At 31.9% G+C, this 19356-nt stretch overlaps 2 protein-coding genes across 2 annotated transcripts in view; one reads left to right on the top strand and one right to left on the bottom strand.

Annotated features, from left to right (window-relative positions):
- The window catches only part of LOC131853598 (uncharacterized), a 56355-nt gene extending 53553 nt beyond the window's left edge, over positions 1-2802 (bottom strand). The window contains exon 1 of the mRNA XM_059204549.1: positions 1963-2802. Within this exon, the coding sequence (XP_059060532.1) occupies positions 1963-2766 (804 nt within the window). The 5' untranslated portion in view covers positions 2767-2802. The remainder of the gene's footprint in view (positions 1-1962) is intronic.
- LOC131853591 (elongation factor-like GTPase 1) overlaps positions 1-19356 on the top strand; it is a 113481-nt gene that overhangs the window by 60861 nt on the left and 33264 nt on the right. The gene's annotated exons all lie outside the window — the stretch shown is intronic.

The following is a 19356-nucleotide window of genomic DNA, read 5'->3' as shown; positions in this document are numbered from 1 at the left end:
GTACACTCCTCAAGTTAAAGTGTTACTTAAAGGTTCTTCGTAAATTTGTCAATTATAATTTATAATACTTATTCTTCACGAACTTAAATAGCAATTGTATGTCTTGCCTTGCTTAATAATTCCTGTTTTCCGCGCCATAAGGTCTGATCTTACGACTGCAATATCTTCGTAACTGAAGTAATGGTTTCTTTTGGTGGGAACAGTTGTTGTGACATTTTCTCATAAAAAAATTGTGTTTTCAAACTCGTTTCAAAAAATGTTGAATACTTGAATGTTCCATATATTTTAAACAAGAAAGATAGTTAATATTTTCTATTCTACCGCTTATATGGAATGTAGATTAAGCCCTTAACAATGATAAAACCATTATTTGCTGAATCTGCTATATTAGTTTAAAAAATGTATAAATAATACACTCATAAAACGATTTTGGGATCGCGGCATTAGATAATTATATCTAATTGATTCTATTTTATTATTACGTCCTATTTTTTTTACTTAAGAAATTAATAAAGCATTGTGTAAGTTTTCTAGATTCAGTGTATTACAATAAATCAATCGAAACACTGGAATTTATAATACTTAACTACAATACGATAACTAATATTATCCCAAATTTTTTTTAGTGTATTTATGAGTTCTAAAAGCCAATTAGTGACAAAGCTAATCCCTTTTTTACAAAAGAACATCCGCCTTTAGAAAATGCTCGTTCATTACGTATGATAGATTGACTGTATAAGAGTGAAAGTCTAGTTTGTGAATAGCTTCCCCTCTAAACCAAGGTAAATTTGTTGCCTAAAAAAATTTACGGACATCCGACAGTGTGGCGACCACAATTCTGTTAATGATAGGAAAGTGCGGCCTTCTGGGTTTAATGTCTTTTTTGTACCTCGTGCTACATGGTTAAGAAACTTTTCTATGGTCAATGAAAAACTTGATAAACCTCATAACTTCTCATACTATATGAGAAAGTCCAAAATTTGTGAAATCAGTCAGTTCCCTTTGTTTATAAATGTGCAGACATAAATAGATAATAATAAAGTGCAACAGAATTTGACAAAATATTTACTTACAGTAACTGTTAGTAAAATATTTATTTTATGGGTGTACATAAAAATGTGAAGGATATTTAATGAATACATCTGTTCGTCTTCTGCTTATTGATATATCTGTTCGTCTTCCTATAAGAGAAGAATCAGTAGGATATGTGCAAATCAGAGTAAATGGAAAGTTAAAGATTGAACAATACTGAATTGAAAATTCTGTTGAAATGTCTAAATTTACAATTTGTTTATCTGAGATTGTTATATGGATATTGGTTACACAGATCGTGTTGTTGCTTTTCTTCAACACATTCAATTGCGGGAGATTTCTGTTAATATTCTTTAATGCACTATTAATCGTTTATGTACAATTTTATTTATTATTATTTCTATTGAATTATAATATCAATATAAAAAAAAAGAATATGTTTTTCTCATTTTCGTATTAAAAATTTGCTAATCGAGTTTCCAATTTTTAATACTTAAAAATAATTGTGAGTAACCCAATCAATTGTAAACACGATCTATTAGCATTTTCTGACGATCACTTAGCGGAACAGTTTGCGTTTTTATTATAAACTTAACTGGTGTCTATTTAATTAAGTTCGCTATAAATAATTCATATCAATTTAATGTGGGAATATCCATTTATGTTAAGGAATACACGGTAACCTTTCTAACGTTTCATTAGCGGAAAATTATGCGCGCTTGATTACCTATCCACAACTCCCCGCATCGGAAAAGCTTTATTACACCCGCCTATATTAGCCTGGGAGCACAACTCATACGTTCAATGTATGCAAACTAAAGAAATCTCAATTCACCGAGAAAATACGGCATAAGAAGACAGGAAAGTTGCGGCTATTAGACTGTAACCGATTAAGAAAAACAACGCTTAAGATAGTATTAAATCACTGACCTCTTTCTTGGTCTGTTCGTTGATTTTGACATGAGTCTGCTGTGGCTTGTCGCGTAGTGGCAGGTAACCCTCGCGGCTGTCGGCTGGATCCGCCACTGTGCTGTCCGTTAGCGTAGTGGACTCCACGGGCACAGTACTGGCAGTACCCGCGTCCGTTGACTTTGAGGCTTCAGCCGTACTCAACGTAGGCACAGTTTCCTTGGTATCTATCGTCATAGTTCCCACAGTTTCGTACGTGGATACAGTCTCTGTACTATCACTGTTGGTCGTCTCTGTATCTTGAATTGTCGGTGTCTCCGTTGTGCGCAAAATTGGCCGTATCGTGTAATGTTTGGTAGGTTTCATTGCAGGCACAGTTGTTGCTTTTGTGGTCGGCGCTGGAGTCTGTACTCTAGTCGTTTGTGGAGTTTTCGTTTCTATTGTCGTATCAACCGTAGTAGGTTTACGGGAAGGTTTTTTCGCTTTGGGCGGTACAGTCGCCGTCGCGGCAATAGTAGATTTAGTTTTCGTGGAAACTTTTCTCGCAAGTGTTGTAGAACGCTCCTCAGTGGTCGTTGGAGCGGGTGTATTATCCAGGGTGGTTTGGGTTTGAGGCGGAGTTCGGTCGGCGGGCGGATCAATGCTGGATTGTTTAGGGGTACGGGATGGTGGAAAGAAATAGTCCATGATGGATGGGGATCCGTTACGGTTTGTTGGTAGCCATGCAAAGGGGTTGAAGTCTATGAGCCGTGGGCGCGGCGGGTCGGCAGCAACGACGAGCAATAGGGCGGCGAGCGCGAAAAACGTGATCACTGGACGATTCATGGCGCGGCTTGCGCGTGTAGCCGCAGCAACGTTACGAGCGGGACTGCGCGAGCGCACAACTACATCGCGCTACCACTCACCTACTTCATCCGCCCTACGGAGCGCGATGCAAATGCAGATAGTGCAAATATCTCCACCATGCACTATTTGGTAAATTATCTATATAAAACTTGAATTATGCGTATTATTAGTCTCTTGAAATGACAGCAAACTTCTCCGTTTTATCAAAAACCTCACAGTGTTATTTAATACCCAACATATTTTTTCTTTTCGTTTAAGTTAAAGATTACAGTAGTAACATTGTTTTACTATTTAATTTTCTAGGAAATGACAGTAAACTTCTCCGTTTTATCAAATACCTCACAGTGTTATTTTTTTTCTTTTAGTTTATATTAACGACTACAGTAGTAAATAATGTACACGTTTATGGTTTTTATTAAAAGTAACACCTAAACGATAGTAAGGTTCTGTTATCCTTTTATGGGAATAGACCAGCGACCACGTGCCCAGCAGTGGAATGATAAAAGGTTGTTATATGTGTTGCTGTGACATTTCTATATTCCGTGATATACATAAATAAGAAATGTATAAAATAATTCACTCATTGAGTTAGCTTTACTAGATTTAATCATAATCCCGTTACGGCACGTATTGCGTCTGATTGTAACTAAGTGCATTTATTTAAATTTCCACGTAATTTTTCAATTCATATTTACCCTGTGGTTGTTTATGTACACCATAGTCCGCTATTCAATCATAGGTATAAATCGGAATTGAATCGTGTATTCTTGCACGTCTGTCGCCTGAAATTTATAAAGTATCGAAAACGACCACAGACCGTGTAATGTTGTGAACCGTATTGTACGCTCCATTTATTCTATAGCCATATTGATGTTTACTAAATGCTAATACCACGCATACGAACATGGGTAGGCACTTTAGAAAACATACAAACATGGGCCCGAATTACTATTTTAATAGAGGAACTGAGATTAAGTTAAGCATGATCCACACCTTTTTGTTTTGTTGGTCTTATAAGAATAGTAGCCATAGTATAGAATAGTAAGGACTACAATCGTGTTCGTAACTAATCAAATTTCCAAGAAGTACTTTCATAAATTAGTAAACAATATTCACATAAATTAAAATGGTATTACGCTACCATATTTTATAATTACAGAAATATAAAGCTCTCCATTTCATTTCAAGCCTCAAATGATAAATACGTTTACCTGGGTATCAATATCATAACATAATCTCGTTGTATAGTCTCTTACAATAGAACTTCCAAATTATTCAATAACAGTATAACTTATACATTTGTATCAAAACAATCAAGATAGTGTAAATCAACTCGTAATTGGTAAACTATAGAACAGTTTTCAATTGGCGACCTCTCGACCAACTTATTCAACCAACCACTAAATTTTCGCACTGTTTCAAATTCTTGTATAAAGAAGTCATTGTTAAAATTGTTCCAAAAAGATTATTAACAGGTACCTGCATTGTTTTCTCTTTTACAAATTTGAAGTATCAATTTTAAAGAATTTTTTCATAGAAATCCTACGTATGTACTGGGAAGACGATGCCTTCCAGGATAATTCTAAGAGCCTACTTCAGCAATAGCTTTACATAAGTATATAATATACATTACATGAACATCATCCAACGAAATGTATTCGCAGTTATCTTTATCTACAGTAATATTATAAATAGAAAATATTAATTTTTTGTATGTGCGTTATTTTGTTTACGTAAATGTAAAGGATACTTGTTCGGTCATATAATAAATAATGTTTCACATGTCGAACGCTACCCTATGAAATAACAGGCTGCAGTCTCCGTGGTCAGCGCTGCTTGATAAACTAGTCTACTATAATAGATATTAAATCACCCTTATCATACATACGTTAATTATAGATCAACTGTGTTTTTTGTTCCTTTTAACCATGAAAGTATAGTATTTAGATTTAATCCGTTTTACACGCAACAGCGCGCTTATCTATTACTTTGTTTCACACATAATAAATGCAACGGGTACATAGTAGCTGTCATCAACTAAACAAATGGGTTTAGTTAGCTCTTATTAACCAAATGATTTGCTACATTGTTTACAAAATGTTGACTTAATTGCGTGAGAACGCATTTGTTTTGTGCTCACGCATTTAAGAACATTGAATGTAAAATTAATAACAGCTTATCACATTTTTTACACAGCTGTTATGTTGTTTTGCGTAATTAATAGCGCAAAAGGGTAGTTTCATAATTGCATTAATTATATATAATACAGAATGGTTTAAAATGTGTATTAAATTATCCAAAAAAATCGCAATCTCTATTATCCTATGATATATGATCTACGATAGAAATGAAAACATACGTTTAATTTTTACAATATCGTAACTTCAGTTATTTATAGTTTGTTTTTGTAACGTCGCTTGCATGAAGGTGAGCACGAAACTACAGAAATGCAAAAAAGAATTACAAGCAATTTCCAGCCAACTTGACTGAAATGAGGTTAGAAATTCGGGTCGATATATGGTATTAAATTTATATTATATTCTTTCGATACTAGTTTTTCGATATAACTTAAAAACTTATTAAGATACATTACTTTTACCGTATACTCTACTTTTGCGTTGCATCAAACAGACATACTTACTTAGTAATTTCTTGAGTGACATATAAATCCTGGATGATAATTACTCACAAAGTTTATTAACATATTATGAAAAATTGTCTTTGTTTATATAGACATTTACTGGGTCATGAACATGCGATTATGCGTTATCGAGTAATATATCATTAGGAAAATTGACCGTGAAATAGATTTCGTAAATTATACTCATCCGTTCAATTATTTAAGATTGTACTTCAAAATTGTAACTATCTGTAGGCCTATAGATGAATTTCGATTGTAACCATGGATTCATCCGTCCTTCACAATCGAAATACTTTTTCTTAACGTTTTTACAATCTCGACATAAGATCGATCAGAAAAATTGACTGCCGTTCATCGTTCGATTTACCTAGATTTGATGACAAAAATTATTTAATATCACAACCCAGATGCTTTAACAATGCGTAGAACTTTTCATGCCCCAATATATTCAATTGCAATTTAAGATGATAGAAGATATTATGCAATTTTCTATTGCATAATCTATATACGACAAAAGACTATGTAAGACATAAAGCTATTTATAAAAATCTATCCCCGGCTTCTCACAGGTGTATATATGTATTATACATATAACCTTCCTCTTTAATGACTCTCTATATTGCTAAACTACATTAAAATCGAATAGTTTGAAAGATCTAAGCAAACGAACGGCTGCGGCGACTTCATTTTATAGTATGTAAAGAAGAAAAGTATATTCATTTTCTGTTATTTTAAAGTCTGTTTTTAGTGACTGTGTTTGGTCGTAGCTATCAAGTGTTTTCCAACTGTTGTTGCTGTTGTGTTTGGTGTGCTGGTTCCTATGTGGTAAACCACCAAGAAATCAGGTAGATATATATCTATTCAAATAAATTTTATAATCCATCACCATATCCAGTCGACACTAGAAACCTAGTTATAATGTAGAAAAATCTCATTAATAATATTATCACGGTAAATATCTTGATTATTAATGTAGTGTGTCATTGCACAACGAATTACTGCACTATAAGGAATCAGGGATAATTTCTTTATGAGACAATAAAAAGCTAGCTAGAAATTTTTATGATAACTTGTATACTCGTATATTGTTATTTTTATCAGCTATAATAATTTGAGTTTCAAAAACTGGCTACATCTTTTGTATAACCTCTTTGTATGTGCTAAAAGCACTTACAATTAAGCTATAAAACACATTAGGGCAGTAAGAAGAAGTTTCTGACTTAAATTTATTTTTATCTATTAGTCAGCTTAAAGTATGTAATGAGTTAATTCTCTTGAATGATCTGCCTTATCGGACAAATATATATATATATCAGTTCTTTTATCAGTAGCAATTATTCGATGAGTCTGGCGTTATATTGCTTTAAAGTATCGTCCACCTATTTAATGAGCAAATCCAGTGGTAATTAATATATCTACAATGTTATACGACATCGTTACGTGTGGATTAACGGAATGTTGTACTATTACTGTATCCTGTAATCTGATATCTAGATTTAGTACGTTTTATACAACGTTAAGTACTAAATATTGTTGATGGAACAAAGACAGTAATTAATTAGCACCTGAAACGTGTCAGGATCCGTATTATGTTCCGCACCAAATGATGAGTAGCTGATAATGATAATAAGTTCTCTGGCTATCCTGATCAAGTCGTTACGCTATATCTTCGCCAAATTACGCACCAACTTATATTAAATTTCATTCATATCCATTACACTATGAGATTCCCTAGAAACAAACAAATAGCTTAAAGAATGGTGACTCAACTAGCCAGAATAATAATATAAATATTTATTCTATAGGTTTATACTACCTACGGTGATGGAGTAAAATAATATCACGACTCTTTTTTCGTCTCTCTTCAATATTTTGTAAGAGTTGATGGGAAACAGTCCTCGAGCATTGTATACCGCTGGTAATAGTAATGGTAGAAGTAAATAGTAGGCTAAAGTCCTCTTCTTAAGGGGAGATTCGCGACCCGGAATAGACCAGTAGTTAATATGTTAATTAATTATTATGGTAAACAATATAAATTTACCATTATTGTCTTAATTGAGATTTGGTTTTATGGAAACAATATAAATTTTAATTGATATATACGACCGTTAGTACTGTGATCGAGTTGTCAGTAGTCGGCCAGTTTGTGACTTATCGTCCGACTGTCGCGCCACTTACGGTTGTTAACGGAATTTGTCGTTTTCTCCGGACACTGTTTAATGCCACTGAACACCGCGATTGCCATGGCCTTGGTGATAGGGCTGGCTGTCAAAACTTTTATGTTGTATCCAAATGCAATCGATAAATAATGAAATTTATTTGTAAGTATTTGTAAGCAATTAGGTTTTTGTAGGAAAATTGGCAAATTATAATAAAAGAAGAAACAATTACACATACCTGTTAAGTTTGATATTATTTTTCAGAAGTTCATATTCTAGCCACGTTATTTTGCTATTTTGTTTATGTGTTCGTTTAATTGTATGTTCCATATAGTACACAATTATATTTTTACTGGAATAACTAAAATTGTAGAGATGATAAACCCTCAACTACCAAAAGTATTCAGACGTTCGTACCGTAAGGTAATTGTATATAAGTACTTTTATTACTAAATGGCTACTGGTTGTTATAATGCTTGTGAGAAAAAAATGGGGGAAACATTTGCCCAGAAGTGGGACGATCTAGGTTAATAATAAAGTAATGCTTAAACTTTAAAAAGAAAGAGTCAATTAATTATTATTATTAGTAGCAATATTTCATTAGGAAATTTAGAAAACTCGAAAAATATATAGTCATGAAACATTTTGTCATACGCAATTTGGTGAAAGGCTACGCAACTGTGTTGGCAACCCTGTCGTAGTGCCTACAGTATTTATGCACGCAGCGTAACGCGAATCCAAATGGTATTCCGGAACATGATCTGTGATACAAAATAAAGTTATAAAGAAAAACCGCTATTTTCGTCTATCCATTTCTCCGTTTCTTCTAAAGCATACTAAGGATATTGAAGTTATCGCTGTAATTTAGAGAATTTCTTTGAACGAGATATACATATATAACACATGGATATTATAAATGTATGAATATTGTAAAGAACAGTCAGGAATGTAAAAAAAATAATGATATTGTCAATTATTGAATAATATAACAATGTTTTTATTTGTAAAAAAAATATATCAATACAAAACCACCCACATGGCTAGTGTAGGTGGTTGCTAGTACAAAATAAAAGTAAGTGAAAATTTTCTGTGAACGTTGTGGTTTCAATTCAATAAGTTTAAAATTTAAATTTATATGATTTAACTTTAATACTGTATATCGCTTCTTTATATGGAAGCTGATTTCGCATATAAATTGAACCAGTTACCTGAACTGTGATAAGTAGGTAGTATGTATAATAAAAAAGAAAGTGTTTTTATCTGAGATATTGTAACAAATTTAAATAAGTGCACACGGATACACAAAAATCACTGTATCTTTTAAAATAATTGAACAGAAAAATGTATTCCTTGATTACCATCGGTCACAGCAAAGTTGTACTCATTAACACAGATTTCATTTATAGACTGAACAAAAGTAGAACTAAGTATCTTTATACAGCTAATCAACATCTATGTGTATAGGCATAAAAATTCAGAAGCCCCATTCTTAAACAGTTCGCAATATCTTCTATTTTCTCTATACGATTTTATTAGATGTAGAGACGAGTTTTCCCAAAAATGTATAGTAGTTATATATATTAAAGTAACGTAATGAAATACATTTCTCTGCGTGATCGAATCAGAAATGAGGAGATCCGCAGAAGAGCCAGAGTGACCGACAGAGCCCGAAAAATTGCGACACTGAAGTGGCAATGGCCAGGGCACATAGCTCGTAGGACAGATGGCCGTTGAGGCAATAATAAAGTCCTCGAGTGGCGACCACAAACCGGAAGACGCAGCGTGGGAAGGCCTCCAACAAGGTGGACCGACGATCTGGTCATGATCGCTGAAAGGCATTGGATGCGAGCAGCACAGGACCGATCGTGGAGATCTTTGGGGGAGGCCTATGTCCAGCAGTGGACGTCTTCCGGGCTGCGATGATGATGATGATGAATAAAATACATATACATAATTTCAAAAAATATAAATAACATACATAATTACATAACTGTACATAATTTATAGAAGATGCAGGATGAAAATTTCAATAATAAGAAATTGTACAATAAAATTATCAATAGATAATGTATGAAACAGGCCGTCCTTCATAATCATTAATGAAATTACAAAGAGTGAATAATTCCTTTACAATCGCAGTTGAGTAAAGTGGAAAATGGCCGAGTGATTTAAAAGACAATCGGATTGAAAGCTGGGTCGGCTGTGGCGTGTGACTCTAAGGCCTACATCCACAACAATGATAGGCGATTTGAAAAAACATTCACGTTTTATATATACATCACGATCACATTTTCAAAAAGGAGTAGAAGTAATAAAAGTCACTGGCAGTAATGAGGTAGGCACGATAAATATTACGCATTCATTCGGCCTAACTAGTGGAGAGCGTTGGTGAGTCGGTATATTAACTCATAAAACTGAGGTCGTAAGTTCATTCCTTGAAACTTTAATATGACTTTTGAAACGATTAACTCTATGATTAAAATGAATATAAATTAAAATATTTATTGTATTATGGCTATGTTTTCACATTATAACCGATTTTGCTTTACCATACCGACGCGCTATTTTTTATTTGAAAAGATATATTGTTATACCAACATATCAAAAGTTCCAGATACCTACTAATATTGGTCTTTTATATGTTCAGTATTATATATATTCTTTCTAAAGCCAACGCTCAATAAATTGACAATTAAATCTCTGCTGCTACAGTGAGCGACAACCTTTTGTCAACTTGCTCTTTGCTTCAATCAATTATCGCTATTCAACGAAACCCATTTCTGTGTCAGTGGGTAAAAGTAATGGGGAATATATTTAGCTTTTATAACTTCAAACGTACTTTTTACTACATAGAAAGTTTGCGATCATTATATTTACTTGTATTTGAGTGCGCAATTGGCTCCTTATTACTTTTGTGTCATTTAGACATGCCAATTGTAGTAACATGTTCATGTTGTTAGAATATAATTACAATAAAAAGATGTAGAAATGATTCACCTTCAAAACAAAGATGTTGTATATTATACGACTAAAAATAGCGAATGTGACGACTGTTTAGCCTCTTAGTTTAAGTAGACTTTAGAAGTAGACTTATGAATATACTTAGTGACTATAATTGTCGTATTATTAATTATTATTGACATAAATATATAAATTCTTGTGAAAACTTCTCTCCATATAACCAAAACTTATTCTTGAGCTTTTGTAACTATACCGTATATAACCGTTTTTTCTTTATAGTATTGCAAATTCTTTCTTCTTGTTACTTCTTTCAGATTAGTCTGAACTTCGAACTACATAACCAGTCTACTGTTACTTCAGCTTATATAAGTAATTTAACTTACATCGATCGCTATGTATTTTCTTTGTTTTTTATTGCACCATCTATCATACAGAATGAATGATCCTCAGTCCTCTCATATTTTTTGATTCCAAAAGTCATTACGGTCGTAATGTTATTTGTCACCTTGAAAGTATTTTTATAAGTACCAAATTTGTTTTACTGAGTACTTATTACTGTAAAAAGCAAAAGACGTGTATTTGTTTACCTATCTGGCTGCTACACCTTAACTGTCGTTCTCGTTGATATTGATCATTGCCATAAATTTTATTCAGTAACGCTCCGACTTACAGTACGGTTTACCCCATTAAATTGTAGCGGCTCTTCTAACACGTTTAGTTTGCAGTAAATTGCGGATACGTTTACAGCTTACATTTTATTTGCTGTTCAAGCTACTTCATTCAAGTGGACTTACTGAACGTCATTACTGATTGTGGTCACGTTGCAAGAAACCTAGAAAACATTGCTACTAATATAATGATGATGATAAATCTGGATATCTTACTTAGTGCTGTCTAATACCAAATGAAACAGAGCTTGTCGTATTGATTACAACTGGTTCACGTACTAAATTCCATTTTATAACATACCTATATTACTTAACATATATGAATACAAATACATGAACTATGGCAGAACTGAACCAGCGACAAGCATAAAGTAAAGTGTCTCAAATTGATAGATCATCGTGGTCGTCTATCTTTTCAATAGACATATTGATATAGGTATATAATTCCTACAATTGATGGAGTATGAGTATGTATATCAAGTTTCGGATATGGTGAGTATATATATATTAATTATATTACACCGCGCTTATATTTAGGATAAGGACAGGAAACTTATGCCTTATGTAATTTATATAAATTGCCAGTACTATAATCGCAATAAAAGAGATTCGTTATCAGCAGCCCATAATTGACAAGATGATTGTGCGACTATCACCATTGTATTGAAATTAAACAATTAATTCCTAAGAAGAATAATTGTTCCCACCAGTTCGAGCCTAAATTGGCTGTCACTTTTTCGAACTCCGCAGTCGAATTGTTTATACAAATTTTTATCTGTCTAATTGCTGAGTTATATTATTTTATGCCAGTATCCTAATATACCATATATTAAAACTAAAGTAAAAATCATTAGATTACATTATTAGCCAGCCATCCACCCATAACCATCAAAATGCTGCACCTACTAGTCAACTAACAAATCTGTTTATTTTATAAAAATGTATTAACTTATGATTAAATAAAATAAAAAGTAATTCTTATTGTGAAAAAGATATATGCATTTTTGGAAATCATTAAAACCACTATTTTATATAATTAATTAAAGTTTAATATGAATCAACATCAATATTTAAAACTACCATACAAGCTAGTAAACTGGCGTAAACATACTTACATCACAATATACATCATGTGGTACATCTCATGCGACGCCATTCTTACGGACTGGGTGTTATGCTTCGATACCCAGTAATTTCACTGCCATATCTCATCCATCAAACCGGAACACAGCTGCCGCTTATCAGTAACCTTAAAATTTGCATTCATCACAGTTGGGCGCCACAACGTCGGTTCAAGGTCCAAGTGAAAATTGATTGGTCGTCACCTATAATTAACGTACTGGAACGCGGACGTGTCTGCTAGTGAGAGAGCAATAGCCCGTGGGAGTTTTGGCATCTAACTGTTATGATACCATGGTGAACAGCAGCGAAATTAAATCAATCAGTCCAATTACTTGGTACTGTGACTCAAGGTTTTTATATTTGGATACATTTTTTAAATCAATTTCTACTAACTTTTTGCATTCCAACTTTATTCATGACAAAATTAGTAAGTAACCGAGAATATTTGACCAAGTGAATAACAAAAATAATCAAGAAAATCGTGCCCTTTTCGTCAATTCGAATGCATTTTTATAATATCATAGATAGTACGTATAGTATATATTTAATAAAAACTATATAGATATGCAAGAAAAATATATTGTTAAGAAATATACATATATTGTTTGCTTTAAAAAGAAAGTCAGTTCAAGATTGATGCTCAAATTGACTTACATTTAAAGCAAAAGCAAAATTACCCTAAAGAGCATGATATGCACATTCATAAGTGGAGAATATTAGTCTAGATTATTGCAGTGTCTATGTTTGTTGCATTTGCTTACTACTAAGTTAGATTTGCTGATTCCAAACCAGTCTCAAAGAATTTTAAGGCAGAAAACCAGCTTCGGTCAGGTCTTTAGATTCCCCTTATTATGGGAATGAAAAAATAGTGGTTGCGTCCACTCTATTTTATATCGGACATTTTTTTTTATTTATGCCACTAATAACTGGAATATGTAGGTAGAGTTTATGAAAATAATATATATTTTTGTAATTTTATACTTAAAAGATATATTGTATTCCGTAGTGGATGCGCACGACAAAAGTAGTACACGACAAAATAAAGGTACGGGTGGCCACACTAATGACATGCAGCCACGAGCCGCTAACCAAGGATGTATCCCAGTCACGAGGGAACGTAATACTAGCTTATACTGATTACCTCCGACGCGACGTGATATCTATGATTTTCTTTATTAAGCAGCAAAAGAAACATAATGTACCCGACAATAATCCGAAGATACCAAAAGGAAAAAAGTGAATTTAGTTAATATTATAATATGTTCTTTGCATGGTTACCTTTCTTATTTCAGAACTAATACTTATTATTATTTTTGAACTCTTTTTTTTAAGTTTACCCCTGTTGATTCTATATCATCTTTATTATATTTATATATAATTTAATAAAAAAAACCTAATATATTTATTTTTATTACTGAATCATTACATAACTTCATAGTTAATGAAAGTAACTAAAAAATTTTTGTCTCAGGAACTTGATACATTTTATAAGACGTAGTTCAACTTCCAGTCTTATTAGTCTATTAATTAGGTATAATTACTACTCGTTGATCAAAAGCTTCAGTATGAACGTATCTAACGGATAATAATAACCGAAGTTTACGATATTGTGTCGTCACATAAATCTAATTATTAGCGAAGCGCCATTTTCCATCACTATTTCTCATCATATAATACTATTACTAACGCTAATATCTTCCTCGTTCATTAATTTCACTCGAGATTCTTGTTGTCATAAATGCAGTTTTATATCATAGCAATATATGTAAGTATACTGCGAATACAAATTGCACCCTATAACATATATAATAAAGTTTGTAATACTTATTGTTATGTAAAATAAGCTAACACATTATGTTACGGGTTTTGGTCGAAGGTCGACGTTAATCACGACTTATTGAAATATCGTTACTAAGGTTGCAGTTTAATTCAGTAAGTAAGTAGGCTTCGTAACTGTACTCGTAGACTACGATTTAGACTAGACATTATGTGCTAACTGGATGGAAGCTAAAAGGCTCGTGCTCGCAAAATTGCAAAAATACGTGCCAATTGCTTAGATAAATGGCCGGTTCTGTCTTATACGTAATGTAAAAAATTACATTCTTTAAATTTCTCTCTTCGATGTTGTGACGGATGATCTAAGATGATTATTAGCCGTTGAAACTGTTATGTGAAGTGAGTAATGTAGTATTTTTTTAGTAAATAACTTTCTATTTTCTAGATATAAATTATAATATGGATCGAACAATCAAGGCTTTCTAATGATAAAAATTATTTAAAAATGTTAGTATTTTATTACTTAGAATTTTTATCTTTTTATTCAATTGTTTTTTTTTTTTTTAGGAATAATGAAGCCATTGCAACTAAACATATAACCAGCATGTCAATAATATTTTAATATAATGCAATAACTGTCATTTTATATGTTTGTGACATCATGGATTTTGTCTATCATTATTTATATATTATGTACTTGGTACAACTTGTTGTATTCCTATATTATTCTATCCTATACATTCAATCATATACAATAAATTTTATGTCCTTAAAATTTATAATTTTTCATGACAATAGTTTATGAAAGTAAGTAAAAAGTATTTAAAAGTAGCAGTTTAGATTTTCAAGTCATTCTTGGTGATTACATAGTCACAATCTCCACATTTTTCCAGTGGTTCTGGCTAATGACCAGTATTGTATGCAGTTATGTGTGTATATTGAATAACTGTGTATTGTAATGCATAAAAATCGGACTTTCGAAAAGATTCTATATTTTTATACCACAATAGAGTAGCGCTCTCGCCTAATGCACGAATTGCACGATTCGAAACACTTTATATAATGCAAGGGTAATCAGGAATGACAAGTAAAGTGATATCCAATATGCATTATGCGTTACAATAATTCTATTAGGATTCATTTCAAAACCCCTATCACTATACTATATAGATAAAAGAAAACAATTATTTGGTACATATAATTATTACAGTTATAAGCTTTTACTCTAACTTTGAAGAGTCATAATTATCCCACAGATGAGACTACAAATTATCCTACCTACTCATGATGGTTTAACAGAATGTGTGGCAAATTGATTTAAAAACACTTAATCATATATTCTGTAACATAAGTAATAGCTACAGATAATACAATATGTTTTACGCTACTAAAATAGTCATAAATTAACGTAACCTTTCATTTATTTTTAAAATTTACTAGACAATGAAATCCGTAATTCAATAATTCTAATCAAGGAACATAATACTCTAAAGAGATTCTAACTATTTAAAACAATTATATGACACAGTAAATAAAACAATTTTTGACAACCAGTTTCATTTATATGACATTACATTTTCAATCAGAAATAACTTTATTAAATAGAAATACAATGTTTTGTTCAACGATTTAAAGAGTCACCTGCGTATACTCCAACGTCTATAAAGTTACTTTCTGTTCATTATTTTAATCGCAAAGAATAATTAAGTATACATAATGTTCATATGCCGATTCGAAACACTTTATATAATGCAAGGGTAATCAGGAATGACAAGTAATTAAGGATTCATTTCAAAACCCCTATCACTATACTATATAGATGCATAAAAATCGCTTTTTATTACATCTAATTATTACAGATTTAAGTACAGTGCCGAAATGAGACTACAAATTATCCTACCTACTCATGATGGTTTAACAGAATGTGTGCTATATATTATTTTCAAATTTATTCCATTTATTATCAATTTTCGATCTTTCCCATACACAAATAATACTTACCGCTCAATTAATTTATTTATTGCACTACTACATTATATTCAAGTAATCAAGTTACTAGTAAGGTAAAGTTCATAGTTCCGCGTTTGGCCTCTCACTTGATCTCTTTTGATAGCCATATACGTATATGACCAACTGGAAAAAACGTAGATGTTTGATAACTTTACAAGGTTCGCGGAGTGACCTCAGAGAATAACTCCAAGATTTTGTATACGTTGGGAATTATACTCACACTTTTAGAATTACGTGCTTCGACATCAAAACAAAAAGTGACCTGTTAGTTATGTCTATTACTATTTTAATAGATTTTCCATACAGGTGTACGTTTTCATACTAGCCGTGTCAGTACTCATATACCACCTTCATAGAAATGGCGAAACTATATTCGAATTTACGAGAAAGGTTAAGAGAAAAAAGGAAAAACCTTTGTAATACTGTATTCCTAACACATTTCCTGATTCATCAACAAAGGCATTTCATAAAAGTGTTTTTCGTAGTCTAATGTAAAAGAGATCCATATTTAAGTATAGTTATAAATTTCACTTTCAGTAATGACAGTTCACTTTTGAAAATAAAATAAATTTGATATAGATATAGCTTCTTAAACGAGGACTCGACATGAATGTTTTGATTCGATTTAATGCATTCGTGGCAAATGGTCGTTTTACAATGTTCAATATTTAAAGCGTATTACGACTTTATTAAATGAATAGCTTCCCAGATATATATATTTACTTGTAACGCAATTATTTCGTCGGGTAAATGAATTATTTTCGTCGATAACACATAAATTATATTAATATTGATTTACATTGATCGAAGATCACCTACAAAAAAAATGAGCTCTACGGGATGTAAATGGGACTCCCATTTACACAATAATAGATTTTGTGGTCTACAACACTAGTAGGTAAATATTAACTTTAATTGAACTTAAATCACATCCTCTGCGTCGGTGGTCTAGCGGTTTAGCACACCGCTTAACTTATGATGGTCGTAGTTTCTATTCCTCGCACAATTCCAACATACAAATGTTTGTACTGTGCAAATATAAATAATATACTTATGATTACAAATTCATGCGTATGATTGTCTGTGTTGACCTGAGTGTTCTCTATGTATATTATGTATGCATTTATAAAACAAATATATTTAAGTATTTATATATAAATTGTCTAGTACCTATAACACACACCGCACAAGGTTTTCTTAGCATGTGACTAGATGATGTAAATGGGTAGAACAAAGTTAATATGTATAATACATATCATCTTTGAATTTTGAAAGTGTCTATAATATGCTTTTAAAAACCATGCATATTTCAAACACAGAATCTGTCAATTTAATGAAATATGTCAAAGTCGTGATACGCGGAACTCGAGGGTATGGAAATTTATGGAATATTTCTAATATTCGTGAGCACATCGCGACCTGCATATTGCGACTACTATACTATCTGCGACGATTCCCATACATCTATTACGGTCTTATACATTCCGGATTCTTGCAGAAATATTTTTTATTCTGTAATAATAACCTACAATTCACACAGCGCCGTCTAGTTCCTAATTAAGCAGTGCTTGTATAATGAATATTAATTAACTGATAGAAATACTTAAAAATATTGTTTGTATATGCATATATGATACATATAAAACCCCCAAATCTGTGAACTAAAAATCTGTGTAAACTGTGATGAATACAACTGTTTGTATCCACCGAGATGAATAGAACCCGCGATCAATTAGGGCAGTATGCTAAACCGCTAGACCACCGAGGCCGTCATTTAGTATTATACAGCTAGTTCATACTTTAAAAACTAATTGAATTTGTTATGAAACTATTACAATTACTTATGTCTACCACAACTTTCAAGCGCGAACCTATTATCTCCTATACCCGTGGGAATTCCAGAAAATCTTTTCTGACTAAATTCCTACGTAATAAATGAAAGTTGTATTCGACATTTCTAGTTTCTACCCCAGATCAGTCAGTCGGGACAAGTCTCTTTATATAGTAACAAGCCTCTTCATACATCGAAATGGAAGAAATCGATTACTACATGTCTTGTACAACTTACCTACATGTTTGAACGCATTGCAATTATAAATACAGTACTGTTAAATGTAATGTAAACTTCATTTTTTTCTAAATACAGCTATGCACTATATATGCTGATAGTGCAGTTTTCTATATGTGAAACAAAATTTAAAATCGGTGATTTATTTTTAGAGATTAAATAGTTTTGTTTTTGTTTAAAATTCAATAAGTAAATGATATCTTGCGTCTTTGTAACAATTTTAGTGGTTTGTTTCTTTAATTTAGAAAGTGTAATTTTTGAGTCAATAAATAAGCAAATTACGTACATAATATTATTATAAGGCGTTCTAGCCATTACCACTTGTACGTCGGAAAGGCTCTGAATGAAAAAATAGATCGACTCGCAAATTGACGGCACATCTTTTACTAAAGTTATTTGCTGGGTTATTACATATCGTAATCTCTGATTGGCTACACTCCATAAAAACGGCCTTACTTGTACTGAACTGTGCATCGGCATGTTATAGCTGAGAATAAAACGATTACTGCACCAGTTTACTTATAAAAATTATTACTTAATGTGAGCTCCGTTAATGTTGTCATATATATTATGATCCTATTAGAACTGTAATAAAATATTCTATACATAATAATTTGTGTAATATTTTGTATATATCTTTATATAATATTTTATTGCATTTCTAATAGGATGTCTTACCGTAATTTTAATTTACTTTTACTTTTCTAATGGAACAGGTTACCAATAAAAAATAGGCAGTTAAGTTTTAACTTCTAATTTTTAAACATACATTTTTATAAAACTATATTTCGTATTTAAACTGTATTTAAAGTATGGTAAGTAAATAGTCAATTTATTTTTTTTGTATATGACTTCAATTTAATTAATATCTCAATGTCGCCATAATATTAAATTGTCTCTAATATGGGATTGCCAGTTCCAATACTTTTTGGACTTTTTTCTCATTATGAACTTCTATAAATTGATAAAATACTAAATTAAGAGATGACAGTAAAATAAATCTTCTCCAACTTAAATATGTCCCTAGGTCTAGTTTAATATTATGCACATAATATTAAACTAGACCTAGGGACATATTCACATACACTTCTGTACAGTTATTATTGTAAAAACCGTGCTGTATGGATATTGCTGGGGAAACTCAATTATAGCCAGAGTTTGATA

This window comes from Achroia grisella, unplaced genomic scaffold (assembly GCF_030625045.1).
Source record: "Achroia grisella isolate CSIRO2021 unplaced genomic scaffold, CSIRO_AGI_Agris_v1 utg1186, whole genome shotgun sequence".
NCBI lineage: Eukaryota > Metazoa > Arthropoda > Insecta > Lepidoptera > Pyralidae > Achroia > Achroia grisella.
The sequence above is the reverse complement of the archived record's forward strand: the minus strand, read 5'-3'. Positions and strand labels throughout refer to the sequence as shown.